This window comes from Tachyglossus aculeatus, chromosome 19, assembly GCF_015852505.1.
Source record: "Tachyglossus aculeatus isolate mTacAcu1 chromosome 19, mTacAcu1.pri, whole genome shotgun sequence".
Classification (NCBI taxonomy): Eukaryota; Metazoa; Chordata; class Mammalia; order Monotremata; family Tachyglossidae; genus Tachyglossus; species Tachyglossus aculeatus.
In genome coordinates this window covers 26,158,172-26,179,277 of record NC_052084.1, presented here as the reverse complement: position 1 = coordinate 26,179,277, position 21,106 = coordinate 26,158,172, and the positions used below count along the sequence as shown (strand labels likewise).

General features: G+C 43.7%; 1 protein-coding gene across 1 annotated transcript in view; it reads left to right on the top strand.

Moving 5' to 3' along the window:
- The window catches only part of IMPG1 (interphotoreceptor matrix proteoglycan 1), a 96,978-nt gene that overhangs the window by 50,413 nt on the left and 25,459 nt on the right, over positions 1–21,106 (top strand). The window contains exons 11-15 of the mRNA XM_038760882.1: positions 2,147–2,205; positions 7,962–7,982; positions 10,106–10,359; positions 11,035–11,111; positions 13,220–13,628. Coding sequence (XP_038616810.1) covers positions 2,147–2,205; positions 7,962–7,982; positions 10,106–10,359; positions 11,035–11,111; positions 13,220–13,628 — 820 coding nt within the window. The remainder of the gene's footprint in view (positions 1–2,146; positions 2,206–7,961; positions 7,983–10,105; positions 10,360–11,034; positions 11,112–13,219; positions 13,629–21,106) is intronic.

The window sequence follows — 21,106 nt, the reverse complement described above, 5'->3', positions numbered from 1 at the left end:
ATAATAATAATAATAATAAAGAGGCTTTCCAAGTGTGGCTCTGAGTCCTTCTTCTAGTGATTTGATGAAGGCTGTTTTCACTGCATTCATCCTTTTCAGCACCTCCAATATCTCTGTCTCATAACAGACGGAGGATTTGGAGTCTATCAAAAACTCTTCTCTTTTCAGGAAAAGTTGATTTGGCAGGTGCACATCCAAAAGGATATGACTCAAACAACCATCCTCCTTAGAAACTCGGTCTTCCATGAACAGCCAGACCCTTCCATTAAATGCAGATGGCCACATGTCTGGAAAGGAAACACCATTTGCTTTCCAAAATTTGGAACCCCTCGGAGTGAGGGGTCAATTTCCAGTGGGATTGTGTGGAAGGGGTCTCCCCTTCCCTTCCCTGCGGCCATAAACCTGCCACTCTGTCATTTTTGAGAAGCAGCACGGCTTAGTGGAAAGAGCATGAGTTTGGAAGTCAGAGGTCATGAGTTCTAATCCTGACTCTGCCACCTCTCTGCTGTGCGACCTTGGGCAAGTCACTTAACTTCTCTGTGCCTCAGTTACCTCATCTATCAAATGGGGAGTAAGACTGTGAGCCCCACGTGGGACAACCTGATTACCTTGTATCTAACCCAGCATTTAGAACAGTGCTTGGTACATAATAAGCGCTTAACAAATACCATCATTATTATGATTCTCAATGATATCTCTGGGAACCTACTGCCTTCCTTTTTTTTTTAATTTCTGAGGTAGAAATTACCCTAGGGGCTCACACTATAGGTTGTCCTTCTTGACTGGCCACTGCCATTCCAGGATTTTCAAGATTTGCACCTCCAGATGACATGGGAAGCATGTAAGGTGCAGTTAAAAAGTCCTGCCCCCTTGGAGCTGCTCACTGGAGCATGGAAAAACTCAACACTCCCTCCTTTCTCTTGTCCTCTGCTGTTGAGTCGCTCCCGACCCATAGCGACTCCACGGACACATCTCTCCCAGAACAACCCACCTCCATCTGCAATCGTTCTGGGAGAATATCCGTAGAGTTTTCTTCTTTCATTGCCTTCTTTTGCACAGTCAACTTGAGCCTCTGTCCTCAACTCTCTCCCTGCCACTGCTGCCCAGCACAGGTGAGTTTTGACTTGTAGCAGGTTGCCTTCCCCTCACTAGCCACTGCCCAAGCTAGGAGAGGAATGGGTAGGCCTCTGCTTGCCTCTCTTTCTACCTCAGAAATTAAAAAAAAAAAGGAAGGCAGTAGGTTCCCAGAGATATCATTGAGAATCATAATAATGATGGTATTTGTTAAGAGCTTATTACGTACCAAGCACTGTTCTAAGTGTTGGGTTAGATACAAGGTAATCAGGTTGTCCCACGTGGGGCTCACAGTCTTACTCCCCATTTTATAGATGAGGTAACTGAGGCACGGAGAAGAGACTGGTAGAGGACTGCAAAGTCTCCAGATGACATCCTGAGAGGGGTACTTCCTCCCGAGCATTGTGATATCTCCAAGGCTGCTATGCTCTAAGCACTTTCAGAAAACACAACCCTGTAAGTTCTGATTCCCTCTAGACTTTCAACTCATTGAGGGAAGGGAATATGTCTATTATACGAAATACTATACTCTCCCAAGTGTTTAGTACAATGCTCTGCACACAGTAAGCACTCAATAAATAACTGACTGACACTTAAAGAATGTAAATAAGAATGAAATGGAATCTACTCCTTCCTACCCTTCTAAGATTATGAGCCCAGTGAGGGACAGGGAATATGTCCAACCTGATTATACTGTAATTACCCTAGCACTTAGTACAGTGTTTGACATATAGTAAGCAAATACCACAGTTATTTTTATTACATTATTATTTACCTTTTCCTGAAGCTAGGATATTTACCAAGATTCTCCCTAAAACCCTTGAACTTCCCTGCAGCAGTTCTTTAGCCCCCATTTGGGACAGGGACTGTGTCTTGCCTGATTATTTTTTATCTATCCTAGGGCTTTGCTCAGCACTTGGCATAGAGTAAGAACTAAACAAACACCACAGTTATCATTTCTATGTCTTCGTTCTTACCAATGAACTGTGCTGAGTCTGGGACAGACATTATACAGGGTTAAGTAAGGTATTTCACCAAATGTGTATTTCACCAAATTTCTTTCTTTCTCCAGATGCAAACAATATTTGAAAAAATTCCAAGTTTCAAAGAAATTCGTGTGATGGGATTTAGGTAAGTAAAAACTTAGATTCTTCTACTAATTTTCCTCATGACTCGCTCCCTATTACTAAATGGAAGTAATTTAATCTTGGAAAGTATATAGCAGTCTGTTATTGCTCTGTAGCATTGCTCTGCAATATAAACAGGAGGCATTTCATTAAAAATAGATTCACATATTAAAGTCTTTATCTGCTAGTCATACTGCTGGTAATGTCCCTAGAGCAGATGGAAGAGGTACCAAGAATCGCTCAATCATATTTATTGAGTGCTTACTGTGTGCCAAGCACTGTGCTAAGCACCTGGGAGAGTCCAACAGAACAACAGACACATTCCCTGCCCACAACGAGCTTACAACCTAGAGGAGGTGTGGCTAACCTCATCTAGGTAGCCTGTGTGAAGCAGCATGGCCTAATGGTTAGAGCACGGGCCTGGGAAGTCAGAAGGACCTGTGTTCTAATCCTGCCTTTGCTGCTTCTTCGTTGCGACATTGGGAAAGTCACTTCACTTCTCTGTGCCTCACTTTCCTCATCAATAAAATGGACTTAAAACTGTGAGCCCCATGTAGGGCAGGGTCTGTGCCCAGCCTTATTAACTTGTATCAACCCCAGCGCTTAGAACAGTACCTGGCACATAGTAAGCACTTAACAAATACCATTAAAAAAACGGTCACATCAGAAATACAATGGGCTTGGCCAGTAACTGAGGTTCTTCCCACAAGTCTTGGAGTTCAGGTCTATGGGGTCATAGGGAAGTTACACGTTCTAACGCGAAAGGTGAGTTTTTTGGCAATCGTTTCCACACATTGAAAGGAAAAACTCCAAAACGCAATCGAAATCAGCATCAGGAAGTCCAGATCCTGCCCACTGAGGATACAGATCTGCCCCCCTACCCAACACACATTGTAGATTATCTAAAACCTCAGTCAATTCGAATCAATCAGCTCTCTCATCATCATCATCAATCGTATTTACTGAGCGCTTACTATGTGCAGAGCACTGTACTAAGCGCTTGGGAAGTACAAATTGGCAACATATATCTCTCCTCGCTCCTCTCCCACTGCAACCCAGCTCACACCCTTCATTCCTCTAATACCAACCTACGACTGTCCTTCGCTCTCACCCATCACCAACCCCTTGCTCACAAGCTCCATCCTACGTGGAACTCTTTCCCCCTTTACATCCGCAGTACAACCGCTCTCGCAATCTTCAAAACACAATTTTAAATAAATCACCTCTTCCCCAGGAGGCCTTCCCTGCTTAATCTTTCATCTCCCCCGCCTGCTGCCCCATCAAGTAATCACTTAGATCCAGTGCTTAGAACAGTGCTTTGCACATAGTAAGCGCTTAATAAATGCCATTATTATTATTATTATTATTCTCATCCCCACCCTCTCTCCCCGAGACAGCCCCTAGGTACATATTTGAAACCCTGTTGCTTCCTCCGACCTGTAACTGATTTTAATGTCTGTCTCCCTTGCTGGATTGGAAGTTCCTCAAGGTCAGCGATCCTGTCTACTAATTCCCCCAAGCGCTTAGTATAGAGTTCTGAACAGAGAAAGTGCTCAATAAATACTACAGATTGATCACTAAAAAGTTGTTCAAAGACAAAACCAAATTGACCAGATGACTGTGCAAAGAATCAAGCCCACCTTCGCTCAGTAGACTGTAGGCTCATTGAGGGAATGGAATGTGTCTTATGTTGTTATATTGTACTCTCCCAGGCGCTTAGTACAGTGCTCTGCATGTATTAAGCACTCAGTAAATACAGTTGACTGAGTGACTGAAATATAGATAGGCTTTGTGGGCCCCTTAAAGAACTAAGGACCTGTAAATCTAACTCAACAGGTTGTCAGTCCTACATATTTTTTGCCTCTCTGTACCAGGCTAAAATTTTGGTGTCCATTGGATTTTTCAAAGGAGTCCAGGGCTCACCAATTAATTCAACATGGACCCTGGCCTTGTGGGGAGTAATAATGATGGTAATAATGATGATATTTGTTAAGCACTTATTATGTGCCAGGCACTGTACTAAGCACTGGGGTACGTATCAGAAAATCAGGCCTCACAGTCTAGTCAGAAAGGAGAGCAGGCATGGAATCCCCATTTAACAGATGAGGGAACGAAAGCATAGAGAAATCAAGCGACTTACCCATGGTAAAACAGCAGGTAAGTGGTGGAGCGGAGATTTGAACCCAGGTCCTCTGACTCCCAAGACCGCTCTCTTTCCACTAAGCCATGTTGCTTCTCTGAATGGGAAGACTGTGAACTTGAAAGAAAGCAGGGTGATGAGAGGAGATGAGGAGGATGCAGTGGGATGCAGAAGAGACTCTTTGATGCGCAGAAAACACATTCAAAAGTAGAAGGAAAAGAATGAGTGGAGAGTGAGAGAATGAAGATTTTAAAAGTAAGTGATTTTAAGGGTTGAAAGAGGATAGAATCAGGACTTGGGAGAGAGCCAGCTGGCAGAAGATGAGAGAAAGAGAGAGAGAGAGACCTGGGAAAGAAGGAGAATGTGTTGTGAAGTCAAGATAACATAGAGGAGGAAAGGTTGGCACTAGGGAAAAATTCACATCTGATGGTCTCTATTTTACCAATGAGGTAATTGGTAAGATAATCAAGGGTTAGATGAAGCCCAGAGCCAGCAGGTGAAAGTTAAAAGGTCTACAATAGGTGGTGGAGTTAGAGGGATGGAATTTGATTAGGAAGATTTAGGACTGCTGCTCGGAGATCTTTATAGCTGTATAAATTGGTCTCTAAAGATCAAGCTGTCTCAGTACAGGTGTTTCTCTAGGCTATCAACTCATCTCCATACTGTCAGCTCATCATGGGCGGGGAACAGGTCTGCTAATTCTGTTGTATTCATTCAGTTCAATTCAGTCATATTTATTGAGTGCTTACTGTGTGCAGAGCACTGTACCAAGTGCTTGGGAAGTACAAGTCAGCATCATATAGAGACGGTCCCTATCATCTTCATCAGTGGCGTTTATGAAGTGCTTACAGTGCACTGAACTAAGTACTTGGCAGAGTACAATACAATGGAGTTGGAAGACACTTTCCCTGCCCATAACATGTATATTGTCTAGAGGGGGAGCCAGACATTAAAAGATGTAATTTATAATATAATTTATAGATAGGCACATTGTGATGCCTGGGGATGTCTTTGCCGTTATTGTACTCTCCCAAACAGTATAGTGTCCTGCACATAATAAGCACTCAATAAATATGATTGATTGATGGATGTCAAAATGAACAGATTCATCGACTTTATGGTGAAACTATCTCCCTCTCCGCCACCCCACCCAACATATGTCTGTTGGTACAGGCCTAGGGAGACTCCTGAAAAGGAAGGCCTGTCTTCTTGACAGGAGAGGTGAAAAACATGACTAAAAAATGAACTTCTTTCACAGACTACTTTTTTTAGCATACTAGGTAAAGGATATTTTGGAGTAAAATTTGGGGTGAAGCAACAAGTACATATGCGAATTCCACGGACTGCCCAAAAACAAATGAATGGATTTTAGAGCAAATTAAACAAAGTGGTCTTTGGAAAGCCAAATAACTTGACTTAAATTAGCATATTTTGGGCACCTAATCAGGAGGACTTATTCTCTGGAGAAGGCACTAAGGCTAGGAAAAGTCCAAGGAAAACGTGGATGAGGCAGGCTGGCAGCCACATGGATAGAGACCTTAACAACGATAATGGAAGAACCATTAGACAGTTTGTGGATTATGGCAGAGGACAGGACGTTCTGGAGAAAGTACATCCACGGAGTCACTATGATTCGGCAATGACTCGACGGCACTTAATAATAATAACAATATTAAGCAAGTACCACAGGGTTGATGAGACTAGGGAGAAAATTCTATGCACTGATATGGTTCCCCTGAAAGAGTCTGTTAATATTTTTTCACAGACAGTCACACACATATCTAATGCAGGGAATCAGTCATGCATGATTTTCTGGAAAATCGACCAAAGTAAAGCCAGGATGTTTCTCCTACAGTCGCAGTGATAACTGTGGCATTTAAGTGCTTACTATATGCCAAGCTCTGTACTGAGAGCTGAGTAGATACAAGAAAATCAGGTTGGACAGAGTCCCTGCCCAACATGAGTCTCACAGTCCATGGGGAAAGGAAAACAGTTACTGAATCCCTATTTTATAGATGAGGAAACTGAGGTCCCAAAGCAGGTGAGTGTCAGAACCAAAATTAGAAGCCAGGCCCTCTGGCTTCCAGGCCTGTGCTCTTTCTGCTAGAACAAATTGCTACTCCTAAAAGATGTGCACAGTAAGTGTTCAATAAATACCACTGTTTGAAGTTTCAGTGGCATGTTACTGAAAGCTTCAAAATCGCCTTCTCAATTACTGCATAAACAGATGTTAGAAAGTGATGACAATTTCGCTTTGCGCAGCTAACCATGATGCAGAAGGAAGCTTCCATTGCAATCATTTCTGTTTTCTTCTGTTGGCCAAGTTGGTAGTACACGAAGAACTGCTAAGAAGGGCCGAGCTGTCAGCACTTCAGTGAGGGCTGTAGTCACTCGGATTGTCAATAGAAAGAAATTGGATTCACAATCTAGGCTGAACTTCTACATAAACCCATGTAGGCCCCAATTAATTCATTAATTCATTCATTCAATCGTATTTATTGAGCGCTTACTGCGTGCAGAGCATTGGACTAAGCGCTTGGGAAGTACAAGTCGGCAACATATAGAGACGGTCCCTACCCAACAACGGGCTCACAGTCTAGAAGGGAGCGACAGACAACAAAACAAAACACGTAGGCAGGTGTCAAAAACATCAGAATAAATAAAATAAATAGAATTAAGCCAGTGGTTTCCCTGATCAGCCAAGCTAGTTCACTTGGCTGGGCTTCCCTAAGCTGAGGCAACTAGTTGCTAAAACACTAGGGTTGAATGACAGAATAGGTGGGGTTTCGCCACTACTTCCTGTTGTCTGGAGAGAACCAGAGGGCCCAAGAAGCTACAATTCCTGATCCTGGGATAAGCCTTCCAGGCTAAAATCCCTCTGGGAGTGAACTGCTTAGCATTTGCTTTCCACAGCTCCACAGTTTCAGGATGGGAGTCACTCCTTCACAGACACAGTGACTCTTGTAACTCCTCCTAGGATATTTCCTGTCCCAGCCAGAGGCCTAATGTTGAAAATATACTTGAGGAAACCACAGAAGAAACAGAGAGACATGGTAGTGGAGAGAGAGGGGGAGACTGACAGGAGAGGGAGAGAAAAAGAGGGGGTGTGAGAGGAAAATGTTAGGAGAGACAGATGGGTAGAGGAAGAGAGAGAGACAAGGCACTGGAGAGAGAAACAGGAGAGGGAGAGAAAAAGAAGGGAACTGAGAGAAAAAGGAAGGAGAGGAAGAGAGAGACACAGGCAAGAGAGGGAGAGATAAAGAGGGGAAGTAGAGACAGAGGCATATGGGGCTGAGGGAGATGAGCGGTTGAAATTCAGAAATTTCTCCTGCCTTAGATCAAAAATAGTTTTGCATGAGATTACCAGAAGCGGAGATTTGTCATGGAGCTCCAAAATGTCCACCAGAAATACTTTGGTAGATTTTAATCTTACCTCATTTGTTTCCCCTCATGTAATGGTGACAAGGTGAAGGAAGAGTGATGGGAGTGGCATATTGGTCTCCGTTCAGAGGTGGATACAGCAGTGTAGATACATGGCTTTAGGATACACTGTGATTTATGCACATTTCTTCTTTTCTTTGGCAAAACTGCACTTTCCCACCTCCTATGATGAAATGAAGACAGAAGAAAGAAAGAGACGGGTAATTTGCTTTCATTTTTCATTTCATTTCAGAATGTAGTAGATGGCAATAATTATGGTATTTGTTAAGTGCTTACTATTTACCAAGCACTGTACTAAGGTCTGGGGTGGATACAAGTTAAGCAGGTCAGACAAAGCCCCTGTCCCACATGGGGCTTACAGTCTAAGGGGGAAAGAGAATGTGTACTTATTGTTATTATTAATTCATTCAATCATATTTATTGAGCGCTTACTGTGTGCACAGCACTGTACTAAGCGCTTGGGAAGTACAAATTTGCAACATATAGAGACGGTCCCTACCCAACAGCAGGCTCACAGTCTAGAAATTATTAATGATTATAAGAGTAATAAATTGTGGTATTTGTTAAATGCTTACTATATACCAAGTACTGTACTAAACACTGGGGCAGATACAAGATAATCAGGTCCCACTTGGGGCTCACAGTCTAAGTAGGAGGGAGAAAAGTATTTAATCCCCATTTTACAGATGACCAAACTGAAGCACAGAGAAGTTAAAGCAGCATGGCCTAATGGAAATAGCATGGGCCTGGGAATCAGAGGTCCTGGATTCGAATTCTGACTCTGCCACTTGTCTGGTGTGTGGGCAAGTCACTTCTCTGTGTTTCAGTTCTGTCATCTGTAAAAATGGGGATTAGATCCTACTCCTTCCTACCTACTCTGTGAGCCCCAGGAGGGACAGGGACTGTGTCCAAACTGATAACTTTGTAGAAGCCCCAGTGCTTAGAACAGTGCTGCTAAGGAGTCAGAGGTCATGAGTTCTAATCCTGCCTCCACCACTTGTCAGCTGGGTGACTTTGGGTAAGTCACTTCACTTCTCTGTGCCTCAATTCCCTCATCTACAAAATGGGGATTAAGACTGTGAGCCCCATGTGGGACAACCTTCTATCTACCCCAGTGCTTAGAACAGTGCTTGGCACATTGTAAGCGCTTAACAAATACCATCATTTCAAGCGCTTAGTGCAGTACTCTGCACACAGTAAGCGATCAAGAAATATGATTGAATGAATGAACTGTGAAAACAACAGGCATTCATGGGTTTTATTTTTTTTAAAGGCTATTTTCCTTCTTTATTGTACCTTCCTGAGTGCTTAGTAGAATGCTCTGACCACAGTAAGCGCTCGGTAACTACGATTGACTGTATGACCACACTTGTGCAAACTGTATTGCTAAGCATGTAGGTAATTAATTTGCTACTTCACTTGAAAGGTTGTTTGGATTTTGGAGATATCAGCTCTGCCTTGGTTTGGTCTGGGCTTCAAACCCAGGTCTCCTGACTCCCAGTCCTGTGCTCTTTCCATAAGGCCATATTGATCTGTTTATATCTTTGGACTGTAAGCTCATTGTGGGCAAGGAACATATCAGTTATATTGCTGTATTGAACTCTCCCAAACACTTAGTACAGAGCTTCTGTTAAGAGGACAAACTCTCCTCAGTTGTCAGAAAGACTGAGACCTCAGGTTGACAAATAGTAATAATAAATTGTGGTATTTAAGTGTTTATCATGTGTCAAGCACTGTTCTAAGCATTGGAGAAGATCCAAGATAATCAAGTCAAAAACAGTCCCTGTCCCAGCCTGGGCTCACAGTCTAAGGAAAGATATTCAGTCCAGCATCCTCCAAAGGAATGGCAGGAAGGGATAAAGGGGGAAAGACAAATTGATCAATCATATTTATTGAGCGTTTCCTTTACACTGTAAGCTTGTTGTGAGCAGGGAATGTGTCTACCAACTCTGTTATATTGTACTCTCCCAAGTGCTCCACACCCTGTAAGTGCCCAATAAGTACAACTGATGGATGACTGTGTGCAGAAATCGTACTAAGCACGTGGGACAGTACAAATATAACAGAGTTGGCAGACACATTCCCAGCCCACAAAGAGCTTTAAAATCTAGAGGGGGATGTAATTCCTCTGGTGGTTTTTTGTTTTTTCCTTGGGTCGTGGTGGTGGGTGAGTGCGCGGACTAGTAACAGCAGTTTCAGAAAGGCTGTATAATGTAAATCCAGTCCAGGGTGGCTCCATCTTCCTTGGAGAACGGAGAGGGGAGGCCACCGTCCTTGGCTTGTAATGGTTGGGCTGCTTCTCATCTTCCCTGGTGCCCTGCAGTCGGAGTAGCACGGTCGTGCGCCATGCAGTGGTCTTTGCAAGGGAGAGCTCAGAAAGAGGGAAGATTGGAAAGGATCCCACGCCCATTGGCTCCAACCAAGTGGAAAGCCAAAGGAGTCCCCCTGGGGTCAAGGAGGACGACGAGGATCCGGTCATTAAGCTCACCGAGGCGGATCTCCAGCAGCTGATCTCCATGGCGCTAGAGGAAGAAAAGGCTCAGACGCTGGATTTGGGAACAATTGAGTTTATCGAAGGTTAGTTATCCGTGGTCTGTTTGGTAATTACATGGATTCAGGCTCATTCTAAACATTCATTCATTAATTCATTCAATCATTTATCGAGTGCTTATTGTGTGCAAGGCACTGACAACTGGGAAGTTGAGGGGGTTTTATGGTATTAAGCACTTACTATGGGCCAAGCACTGTACTAAGCACTGAGGTAGATTCAAGCAAATCCGGTTGGACACAGTCCCTGTCCCACATGGGGCTCCCAGTCTCAATCCCCATTTTACAGATTGAGGTAGCTGAGGCACGGAGAAGTAAAGTGACTTGCCCAAAGTCACACAGCTGACAGGCGGCGGAGCCGAGATTAGAATCCAGGTCTTCTGGCTTCTAGGCCTGTGCTGTTTCCACTGGGCTATGCTACCTCTTAATCATTCTAAATCATTGTTCTAAAGATTTAGACGGTTCAAAAAATCACTGTTACTCCCACCCCATAACCTCCACCCTCCCATCTTTCTATTTAACGATTGCGCCCTTAAATAACATTCCTATTACCTGGTGCTGGCTTATTCATCTCCTTTCCTTGATGTCTCAATAAAGACACTGTACCTTGGGCCTTGTACAGTGCCTGAATGATTATTTTCCACATGGATTCTTTCCATTTAAACCAAATATTTTTCTCAAATAAATTGTGTTTTCCTTCTGCAGAAACTGAGAAAGCATCCGAGGTCTTGGAAAAGGATATCCCGTCCGTGATGCCTGGTACTTCTGCTATCCCTAAACTGGTGAGGGAAGTTTCTTCTTATTCCTTTTATACAAAGAGAAGCAGAGTGGCTCAGTAGAAAGATCCCGGGCTTGGGAGTCAGAGGTCATGGGTTCAAATCCCGGCTCCACCACTTGTCAGCTGTGTGACTTTGGGCAAGTCACTTCACTTCTCTGTGCCTCAGTTACCTCATCTGTAAAATGGGGATTAAGACTGTGAGCCCCCTGCGGAACAATCTGATCACCTTGTAACTTCTCCAGTGCTTAGAACAGTGCTTTGCACATAGTAAGCACTTAATAAATGCCATTATTATTATTATTATTATTATTATTATTATCTCCACCGAGATCCACCTTACTATCAGAGCAGAAGAGACAGAGGTTTCTTCCTGAATTGTTTCCCAGTGGAAAACCTCCTTTAAAATTCCACCTACTCCAACAGGTGATCCTGAGAGACGCAGCAGGGCGTAATGGTTAGTGCATGGACCTGGAAGACAGAAGGTCATGAGTTCTAATCTTGGCTCTGCCGCATGTCCACTGTGTGACCTCGGGCAAGTCACTCAACTTCTCTGGACCTCGGTTACCTTATCTTTAAAATGAGGATTAAGAGTGTGAGCCCCACGTGGGCAGGGATGATGTCCAACCTGATTGACTTGTAGCTATCCCAGGGCTTACCAAGTACCATTATTATTATTAATAATAATAATACATTCCCGCCACCCACAGGTTTGTCGTCTCAACAGCCGCCCTTATAAATTGACAAGCATCCTCAGTACTAATATAAATATAGATAGATATAGATACAGATATAGCCATATATTGATCTGTGGTCCACAACAATCTTGCTTCGCTACCAATTCATTCACTTATCTGTTTCCCATTTCCTTACTCTTGTTACTACTACTACTAATAATAATGATGGTATTTGTTAAGCGCTTACTATGTGCAAAGCACTGTTCTAAGCGCTGGACCACTTATATCCTTGTCCTTCCTTTTTCCTGTCTGTCTCCCCCGCTAGATTGTAAGCTCCTTAAAGGCAGGGAACATGTCTTTGCTTCTGTTGCACTTACCTAAAAGCTCAATACACACGGATCTGCACACGGGTGCTAGATAACGCCCTTTGATGAGTTGTTTGACAGCAGTTGTTTGACTTCACCCCGGGGCAAACTTTCTGCCCAAGGTTGCCCATGAGGAGGTAAATTCCCTCACCCACCCTAGGTTGCCAAGGACGGGGTGACTTGGGAATCGGATGGCCAGCTTGGGAATCAGATCGACAGTCATCTGATTTCGCAACAAATGTCTGATTTTAGTTGTCTCATCCCCTTTCTGGTACAGATTAGGTTCTCATACTCATAGATGGGTCTTCTTTGAGATCAATCCATCAATCAAACCTATTTATTTAGCACTTACTGTGTGCAGAGCACCGTTTCAAGTACTTGGAAGAGAGTACAATATAACAGAGTCGGTAGACACACTCTCTACCCACAGTGGGCTTACAGTCAAGATCCCCCTCTAGAATGTAAGTTTGCTATGGGCACGGCACATGCCTGCTTATTGTTATAATGCATTCTCCCAAGCGTTTAGTACAGTGCTTTGCACGCAGTAAGCGCTCAACAAATTCAATTGGATGAATGAATGAAGATCCCCCTGTCTTGTCTTACGCTGTCAAGTCATTTCCGACCCGTAGCGACTCCATGGACACATCTCTCCCAGAATGCCTGCAATCATTCTGGTAATGGATCCACAGATTTTTCTTGATAAAAATCCAGAAGTGGTTTACCATTGCCTCCTTCCGCGCAGTAAACTCGAGTCTCTGACCTCGACTCTCTTCCACGCCGCTGCTGCCCAGCGCGGATGAGTTTCAACTTGTAGCGAATTGTCTGCCGCTCACTAGCCACTTCTCAAGCTAGGAGTGGAATGGGTAGGCCTCTGCTTGACTCTCCCTCCCATAGCCGAGACTGGTAGAGGACTGGAAACTCTCCAGGTGCTCTTCTGAGAGGGGGAAGATCTCCTGCCCTTGGTCAAATTGGTCATCAAATGGGAAGGAAATTGCAGTGTGAACAACGACCTCTTTCAGCAAGATCCTGCCCCCAAGAACGCTCCTATTCATTGTCTCCCTTGTCCTTTCCAGGAAATTACTCCACGGGCGGAACGCCCCGGTTCTGGATTGTTCGAACCAATGGGGCCCAGTTTGCCCAGTGAATTCACCGCAATCACCTCAGGGCTAGGAGGTGACACCTACCTCGCCGAAGCCAATTTTGAGGTTCCCGCCAAAACAGCTGACCACGCCGTCATGGAGGCAACCCAGGATCCCTCCGGACCGACTCTTCCAGGTGAAACTGCAAGTTCTCTCCCTAAAGATCAGCAGTCGGCGCCGCCTCTAGAGCCACTCTTTGGGAAGGAAACCAGAGTAGAGGATGCTTCCCCTGAGCTGCGTCTCACAGCAGCGTCTGGCCCCATGCCTCTCTGGGAAGACGAGAAAAACATGGTGGAAAACACGGTATTCTCAACAGCTAAGACCATGCTGGACGTAGGACAAGGTGAGCTATAAAACCCATTTCCCTGCTATGGAGAATGGTCTTTTTCATATTTCTGACTGGAAATTTGGGACGGTGCGTGTGTGTGTGTATGTGTACACACGTGCAAAACAGACATTTAGAGGATCCAAGCTACTGTTACATACACACAAACACACACAGCTCTCCTCAGGCCCCTCTAGATGGTGAGTTCGCTGTGGGCAGGGAATGTGTCTGTAGTTCATTCATTCAGTTATACTTAATGAGCACTTACTGTGTGCAGAGCACTGTACTAAGCGCTTGGAAAAGTACAACACAATAATAAACAGTGACATTCCCTGCCCAGTGAGTATGGTACTTCACTGTTAGTTTCTGGATTAATACCTAAGGGATTATGAGGCAATGGCCCTACCCAAGCTCCGGAAGACTTTTGGTGATGATGATGATGATGATGATGGTATTTGTTAAGCGCTTACTATGTGCAAAGCACTGTTCTAAGCGCTGGGGGGATACAAGGTGATCAAGGTGTCCCACGTGGGGTTCACAGTCTTCATCCCCATTTTACAGATAGGGGAACTGAGGCTCTGAGAATTTAAGTGACTTGCCCAAGGTCACACAGCAGACATGTGGTGGAGTGGGGATTCGAACCCATGACCTCTGACTCCAAAGCCCGTGCTCTTGCCACTGAGCCACGCTGGTGACTGTAACTAATTTAAAACCAGTGTAGAAGGCTAGAAATTCAGACTAAACATGATGAAACCAATGTATAACGAGATGGAAAGATTGGGCAATCGGGACTTTTCCTCCCCAATGGAGTTTCTTACCACTGATCTCAGAGGGACTTGGAATAAATCTTACACAGACAGCAGGATTAAGGGTGAGGAATAACTTTTTAGGATAATTAAAAAGAGTGATTTGCCAGAGAAGATCAAGCGAATTGGAAAAGAGCATTCTACAGTTGCCATGATTGTAGTATGTGCCGTGCACTATACTGAACACTGAAGTAGATACAAGATAATCAGGTCCCACCTCGGGCTCACAGTCTAAGAAGGAGGGAGAGCAAGTTTTGAACCTCCATTTTTCAGGGGAGGGAACTGAGGCACAGAGAAGTTAAGTGACTTGCCCACAGTCACACAGCAGGTAAGTGGCAGAGCTGGGATTAGAACCGGTCCTCTGATTCCCAGGCCGGTGGTCAATCCACTAGGCCATGCTGCCTCTCGTGTAAATTGCCAGCAACTTTCTATCTTTTCCTCCTCCTCCCTCCAAACTATAACACAGAGAGCTTTCGCAGGCGGTCTCTGGTATCGTATAGGACATTGGCCTCTAGCTTCTCGAAGAAAATATCATAAAACAAGGAGAGAGTGGCCAGCCTGTCAATTTCCGCTGTTGCTACAATCCCTGACACACTTTTTCTCAGTGGCTTGTGAGAATCTTTCCAGTGTGGTTCTACTGTTACCCATTTTAGGCCTTATCCTTTTATAGGAGCAAAGGATCCTAGGGGAAAGTAAGCAAACCCAGCCACTGACATGGTGTACGGATTAATGCCAAGTGAATTTATTGGGCTGCAAATTAAACACACTTCTGGACTGATACACCCTCAAACCTGGTTAGCATTGGTGATCAAATCGCTATGATAAAGGTGGAGAAATGGAGGTCTTGCAGGGTTTATTGTGGTATTTGTTAAGCCCTTACTATATGCCAAGCACTGTGTTAAGCCCTGGTGTTGATATAAGATCATCAGGTCCCACATGGGACTCATCATCATCATCATCAATCGTATTTATTGAGCACTTACTGTGTGCAGAGCACTGGACTAAGCGCTTGGGAAGTACAAATTGGCAACATCTAGAGACAGTCCCTACCCAACGGTGGGCTCACAGTCTAAAAAGGGGAGACAAAACCAAACATACTACAAAATAAAATAGAATAGATATGTGCAAGTAAAATAAATAAATAAATAGAGTAATAAATATGTACAAACATATATACATATAGGTATATGTATATATATATACTTAGACTCATAGTCTAAGTAGCCAGGAAGGCAGGTAACTGAATTCCCATTTTGCAAATGAGGGAACCGAGGCACAGTGAAGTTAAGTGACTTGCCCAGGGTCACGCATCAGGTAGTGGCAGAGCCAGAATTCGAACCTAGGTCCTCTGATTTGCAGGTCCATCCTCTTTCTGTGACTGTGAGACTGTGAGCCCACTGTTGGGTAGGGACTATCTCTATATGTTGCCAACTTGTACTTCCCAAGCGCTTAGTACAGTGCTCTGCACACAGTAAGCGCTCAATAAATACGATTGATTGATTGACTTCTGCTAGGTCTTGCTTCTTCTTTCTCTGGACTTGCTTATCTTAGTCTAAGCCACTTGATTTTACTTGAAATCCGCCCTGTCCCTCCAACAAGTCGCTAATTATTCCAGTCAATCAATCAATTCCAGCCTCTCTGCCGTGGAAAAGAGCCGTCTTTCGTGGATCTTTTGTCAGCACGTCTCTTCTCTTCCAGGCGGCTTCTCTGATTTTCCCTTTGGGTATCTTTCCGGACTGGTTGGACCACCTTTAATGATTTGATTTTACAACAGTCGTTAAGGATGATAAAATCCTAAAATGGATATATAATTCCAAGGCAAAATCCTTGACGGTTCATTCTCCTGAAACTGCAGGTTGGTTTGAAAATAGAGAAGCAGTGCGGCCCAGTGGAAAGGGCACAGACCTGGGACTCAAAGGACCTGGGTTCTAATCCCGGGTCTGCCAGTTGCTTGCTGCGTGACCTTGGGCAAGTCACTTCACTTCTTTGTGCTTCAGTTTCCTCAACTGTAAAATGGGGATTCAATACCTGCTCTCCCTCCTATTTAAGACTGTGTCCCCAGTCCTGGGAGTCAGAAGGGCCTGGGTTCGAATCCCGGCTCCTTCACTTGTCTGCTGTGTGACCTTGAGCAAGCCACTTAACCTCTCTGTGTATCAGTTACCTCATTTTTAAAATGGGAATTAGGACTGTGAGCCCCATGTGGGACATGGACTGTGTCCAACCTGACTAGCTTGTATCTATCCCCATGCTTTAGTACAGTGCTTGGCACATAATAATAATAATAATAATAATAATAATAATAATAATAATAGCATTTATTAAGCGCTTACTATGTGCAAAGCACTGTTCCAAGCACCGGGGAGGTTGTCCCACAGGGGGCTCACAGTCTTAATCCCCACTTTACAGATGAGGTAACTGAGGCACAGAGAAGTGAAGTGACTTGCCCAAAGTCACACAGCTGACAATTGGCAGAGCCGGGATTTGAACCCATGACCTCTGACTCCAAAACCCGTGCTCTTTCCACTGAGCCACGCTGCTTCTCCTAGTAAGCGCTTAACAGATACCATAAAAAAAAACTTGATCCTACGCCAGTGTTTACAGCAGTGTTTGACACATAGTAAGCACTTAGCAAGTACCATCAAAAAACCAAAAAGATTGCTCAGGTACCACCATTATGAAGGCATAAAGAGACAGAATAAGGTACGTTCACCTTCGGTATTTGTATATACACATTTTCCCTTTTGCTTCCATTTTTTTCCATTTCCATGGCCCTGATATTCCAAGCAGAAGAACTCCTTCCCCTTGGAGTTTTCTGGAACCAACACATGCCCCTTTTGAGTGGGCTTTCAGTTCCCTTGTGGCTAGAGAATAATAATAATAATAATGATGATGGTATTTGTTAAGCACTTACTTTGTGCCAGGCACTTTACTAAGCGCTGGGGTGGATACAAGCAAATCGAGGTGGATACAGTCTCTGTCCCATCTAGGGCTCAAAGTCTCAATCCCCATTTTACAGCTGAGGGAACCGAGGTCCAGAGAAGTCAAGTGACTTGTCCACGGTCACACAGCAGATAAGTGGTGGAGCGGGATTAGAACCCATGACCCTCTGAATCCCAGGCCCGTGCTCTATCCACTACGCCATGCTGCTTCAGTCAGCCTGTCAGTCGTATTTATTGAGCGCTTACTGTGTGCAGAGCGCTGTACTAAGCATTTGGGAGAGTACAACACAACCATGGAAGCAATGTGGCTCAGTGAGAAGCAGCATGGCTCAGTGGAAAGTATGAAAGTATGAAAGTATGTACTCTGCACATAGTAAGCGCTCAATAAATACGATTGATGATGATGATGGAAAGAGCCCGGGCTTTGGAGTCAGAGGTCACGGGTTCAAATCCCAGCTCCACCGGTTGTCAGCTGGGTGACTTTGGGCAAGTCACTTCACTTCTCTGGGCCTCAGTTACCTCATCTGTAAAATGGGGATTAAGACTGTGAGCCCCCCGTGGGACAATCTGATCAATCAATCAATCAATCAGTCAATCAATCAATCATATTTATTGAGCACTTACTGTGTGCAGAGCACTGTACTAAGCGCTTGGGAAGTACAAGTTGGCAACATATAGAGACGGTCCCTACCCAACAGTGGGCTCACAGTCTAGAAGGGGGAGAACGAAACAAAACATATTAACAAAATAAAATAAATAGAATAGATATGTACAAGTAAAATTGAGTAATCTGATCACCTTGTAACCTCCCCAGTGCTTAGAGAAGTGCTTTGCACATAGTAAGCACTTAATAAATTCCATCATTATTATCATTATTATATAACAGATGCACTCCGTGCGTCCAACAAGCTTACAGTCTAAAGGGGGAGGCACAGACATTAATATCAACAAATAAATTACATATATGGACACTCCTGAGGAAAGGGGTCAGTACCAACTCTGTCATACTCTCCCAAACGGTTAGAACAGTGCTCTTCACACAGTAAGTGCTCCGTACCACTGACTGAATAATAGGTGCCCACTTCAAGAGGGCAAGGGACAAATGGGCCTCGAGGGCGTTTTAATAATAATAATGATGTCATTTGTTAAGCGCTTACTAAGTGCCAAGCACTGTTTTGAGCTGGACTCTGATTTATAATCTGACTTATATCACTCTTGCACTGAGATTTTTGTCAGCTGTGGGACTTTGGGCAAGTCACTTAACTTCTCTGGGCCTCAGCTACCTCATCTGCAAAATGGGGATTAAGACTGTGAGCCCCACGTGGGACAACCTGATTATCTTGCATCTTCCCCAGAGCTTAGAATAGTGCTTTTCACATAGTAAGTGCTTAATAAATATCACTATTATTATTATTATTATTTACACCCTTTATTCATCCACCCTCAGCCCCACAGCACCTATGTACATAGCTGTAATTCATTTATTTATATTAATGTCTGCATAGCTGTAATTCATTTATTTATATTAATGTCTGTCTCCCCTCCTAGGGTGTAAGCTCACTGTGGACAGGGAATTTGTCTGCTTACGCTGTTATATTATAACCAACCCCCTTTTCACCCCCGCACTCGAATTGAAAAGTTGCCTCCATTCATCACATAGAAGGAACAAGATACTACTGACATCTGTGCCCCTGTTTTTTTTAAAAGTTCAAGCACTTAGTATAGCACTCTGCATCCAGTAAGTGCTCAATGAATACCACTGATCAATTTTCCAACTTGCCCGAGAAACTAATTCATTTTCTTGTATTTTTTTTTCCATCTGGTTCCCAATTATCAGCTTCTGAATTGGAAAGCCATGGAAAACCTGTTCTAATTTGGACACGAAGCCTCGTAAAGACGTGCGCTTGCACTATCAATTCTCAGGCCTCATTCCTCGCAACTACTCTTGGTTTGCTCAAGCCACAGTATTTCACAGATCTTGACAATCTCCTGCAGCCAAAATTCTGTTCTCATTTTCCAACTATTGCTTTCCTCCGAGTCTAGCTAGCACTCCTTATTCTGCCTTGGGGCGGTTTCAAGAATCATATCTTCTAAGTCCCATTTATCTGCGCGGTGGAAGCTATTTTTTTTTTTAAGATTTTGCTTCAGAAGTCAATTTTGGGCTTCAAACTACGCAGGACGAGTCCACTGCTAACACAGAAGTAGCATTAGTCCCGGCTCGGCCACTTGTCTGCTGTGTGACCTTGGATAAGTCACTTCATTTTTCTGTGCCTCGGTCGCCTCATCTGTAAAAAGGGGATTAAGACTCTGAGCCCCACATGAGACAGGGACTGTGTCCAGCCTGATGACCTTGTATCCACCCCAGCGCTTAGTACAGTGCCTGTCGCATAGTAAGCGCTTAAAAAATACCATTAAGAAATAAATCAGGGAGGGTTGCGGCTCATAGAAATGTCTTTGCCACTGGCTCATTTCCTCTTCTCCCACTCCCTTCTGCGTCATCCTGGCACTTGGATTTATGCCCTTTATTCACCCTCAGCCCCACAGAACTTACATATATATCTGCAATTTATTTATTTATATTAATGTCTTTCTCCTCCTCTAGGCTGTATGCTCGCTGTTATATTGTACTCTCCCAAGAGCTTAGCACAGTGCTCTGCACACAGAGTAAGCACTCCTTGCCACTCTTCTGCCTGTTTCTGGCTCAGAGAGCAGTTTTGTCACAGAAACTTGAAGGCGAGCAACAGTGAAGCTGAAGCAAAGGAATATTTATTCACTTAATCATATTTATTGAGCACATACTGCAAGCAGAGCACTATGCTAAGCGCTTGGGAGAGTACAGTACAACAATAAACAGACACATTCCTTGCCCACAACGAGTTTACGGTCTACAGAGGGGAGATGGACATTAATACAAATAAATAAATGGCGGGTACGTGCCTAAGTGCTGTGGGGGCAAGAGGGGGAAAGAACCAAGGGAGCAGGCCACCCTCAAATCTTCATTTCAAAATCAAATCGAAAAGGGAAAGTGGTGATGGTGCAAAATGGCAGTCTTCAAAAAGCTATGTGAGTATATCGTTGGTATGATTAGAAGTTCAGAGCATAGGAATAAACTGCTATTTAAATTATTCAGACTACTTTTAATGTTTCATACGGTTCCGGTTTCTTTACAGTGCCATAAATCCTTCCCCCTCTGCCTTGAAAAATGATCCGCAAAGTACAGTATTTATTTATAAACCGAAGTTCAAGTGAGATTTGGATTGGATTCATTCAAATGTATTTTAATTGCCCAAATAAATCTCATAAATGTTTCCAAAAAATCCAGAGCACAAATACCATATCATCAAAGTTGATGAAACACCATATTTTAGGGAAAGTTGCCAATTCCAAGGCTAGGATTCATCTTCTTTCACCCTAAAGTCCTTTCTAAGTTTCTTTTGTGATCTAAAAAGGAGTGAGGTATTCGGAAATTTGGGGTTCAAATGGATCCGGGGGAAACAGAAAACTATCAAAAAAATCGGGCTTTTAAACTACTAATTTTTTGCCTGTAAAAGCTCTCTTTGTGTCTTTCTTCAGAACTTAGAATGGTTTTCTCTAGCAATTAAAGCTTTTTTTGTCCAGTAGTTGCATTAAAGACACATATGCCGAACAGACTTGCAGAACCTTTTAGCTGGTAGAATATTTTTCTTAAATGCTGGAATTCAAGAGTGTTCATTATTTGCAGTTTGGAAAAAAAAGCAGTTTAACCCATCCT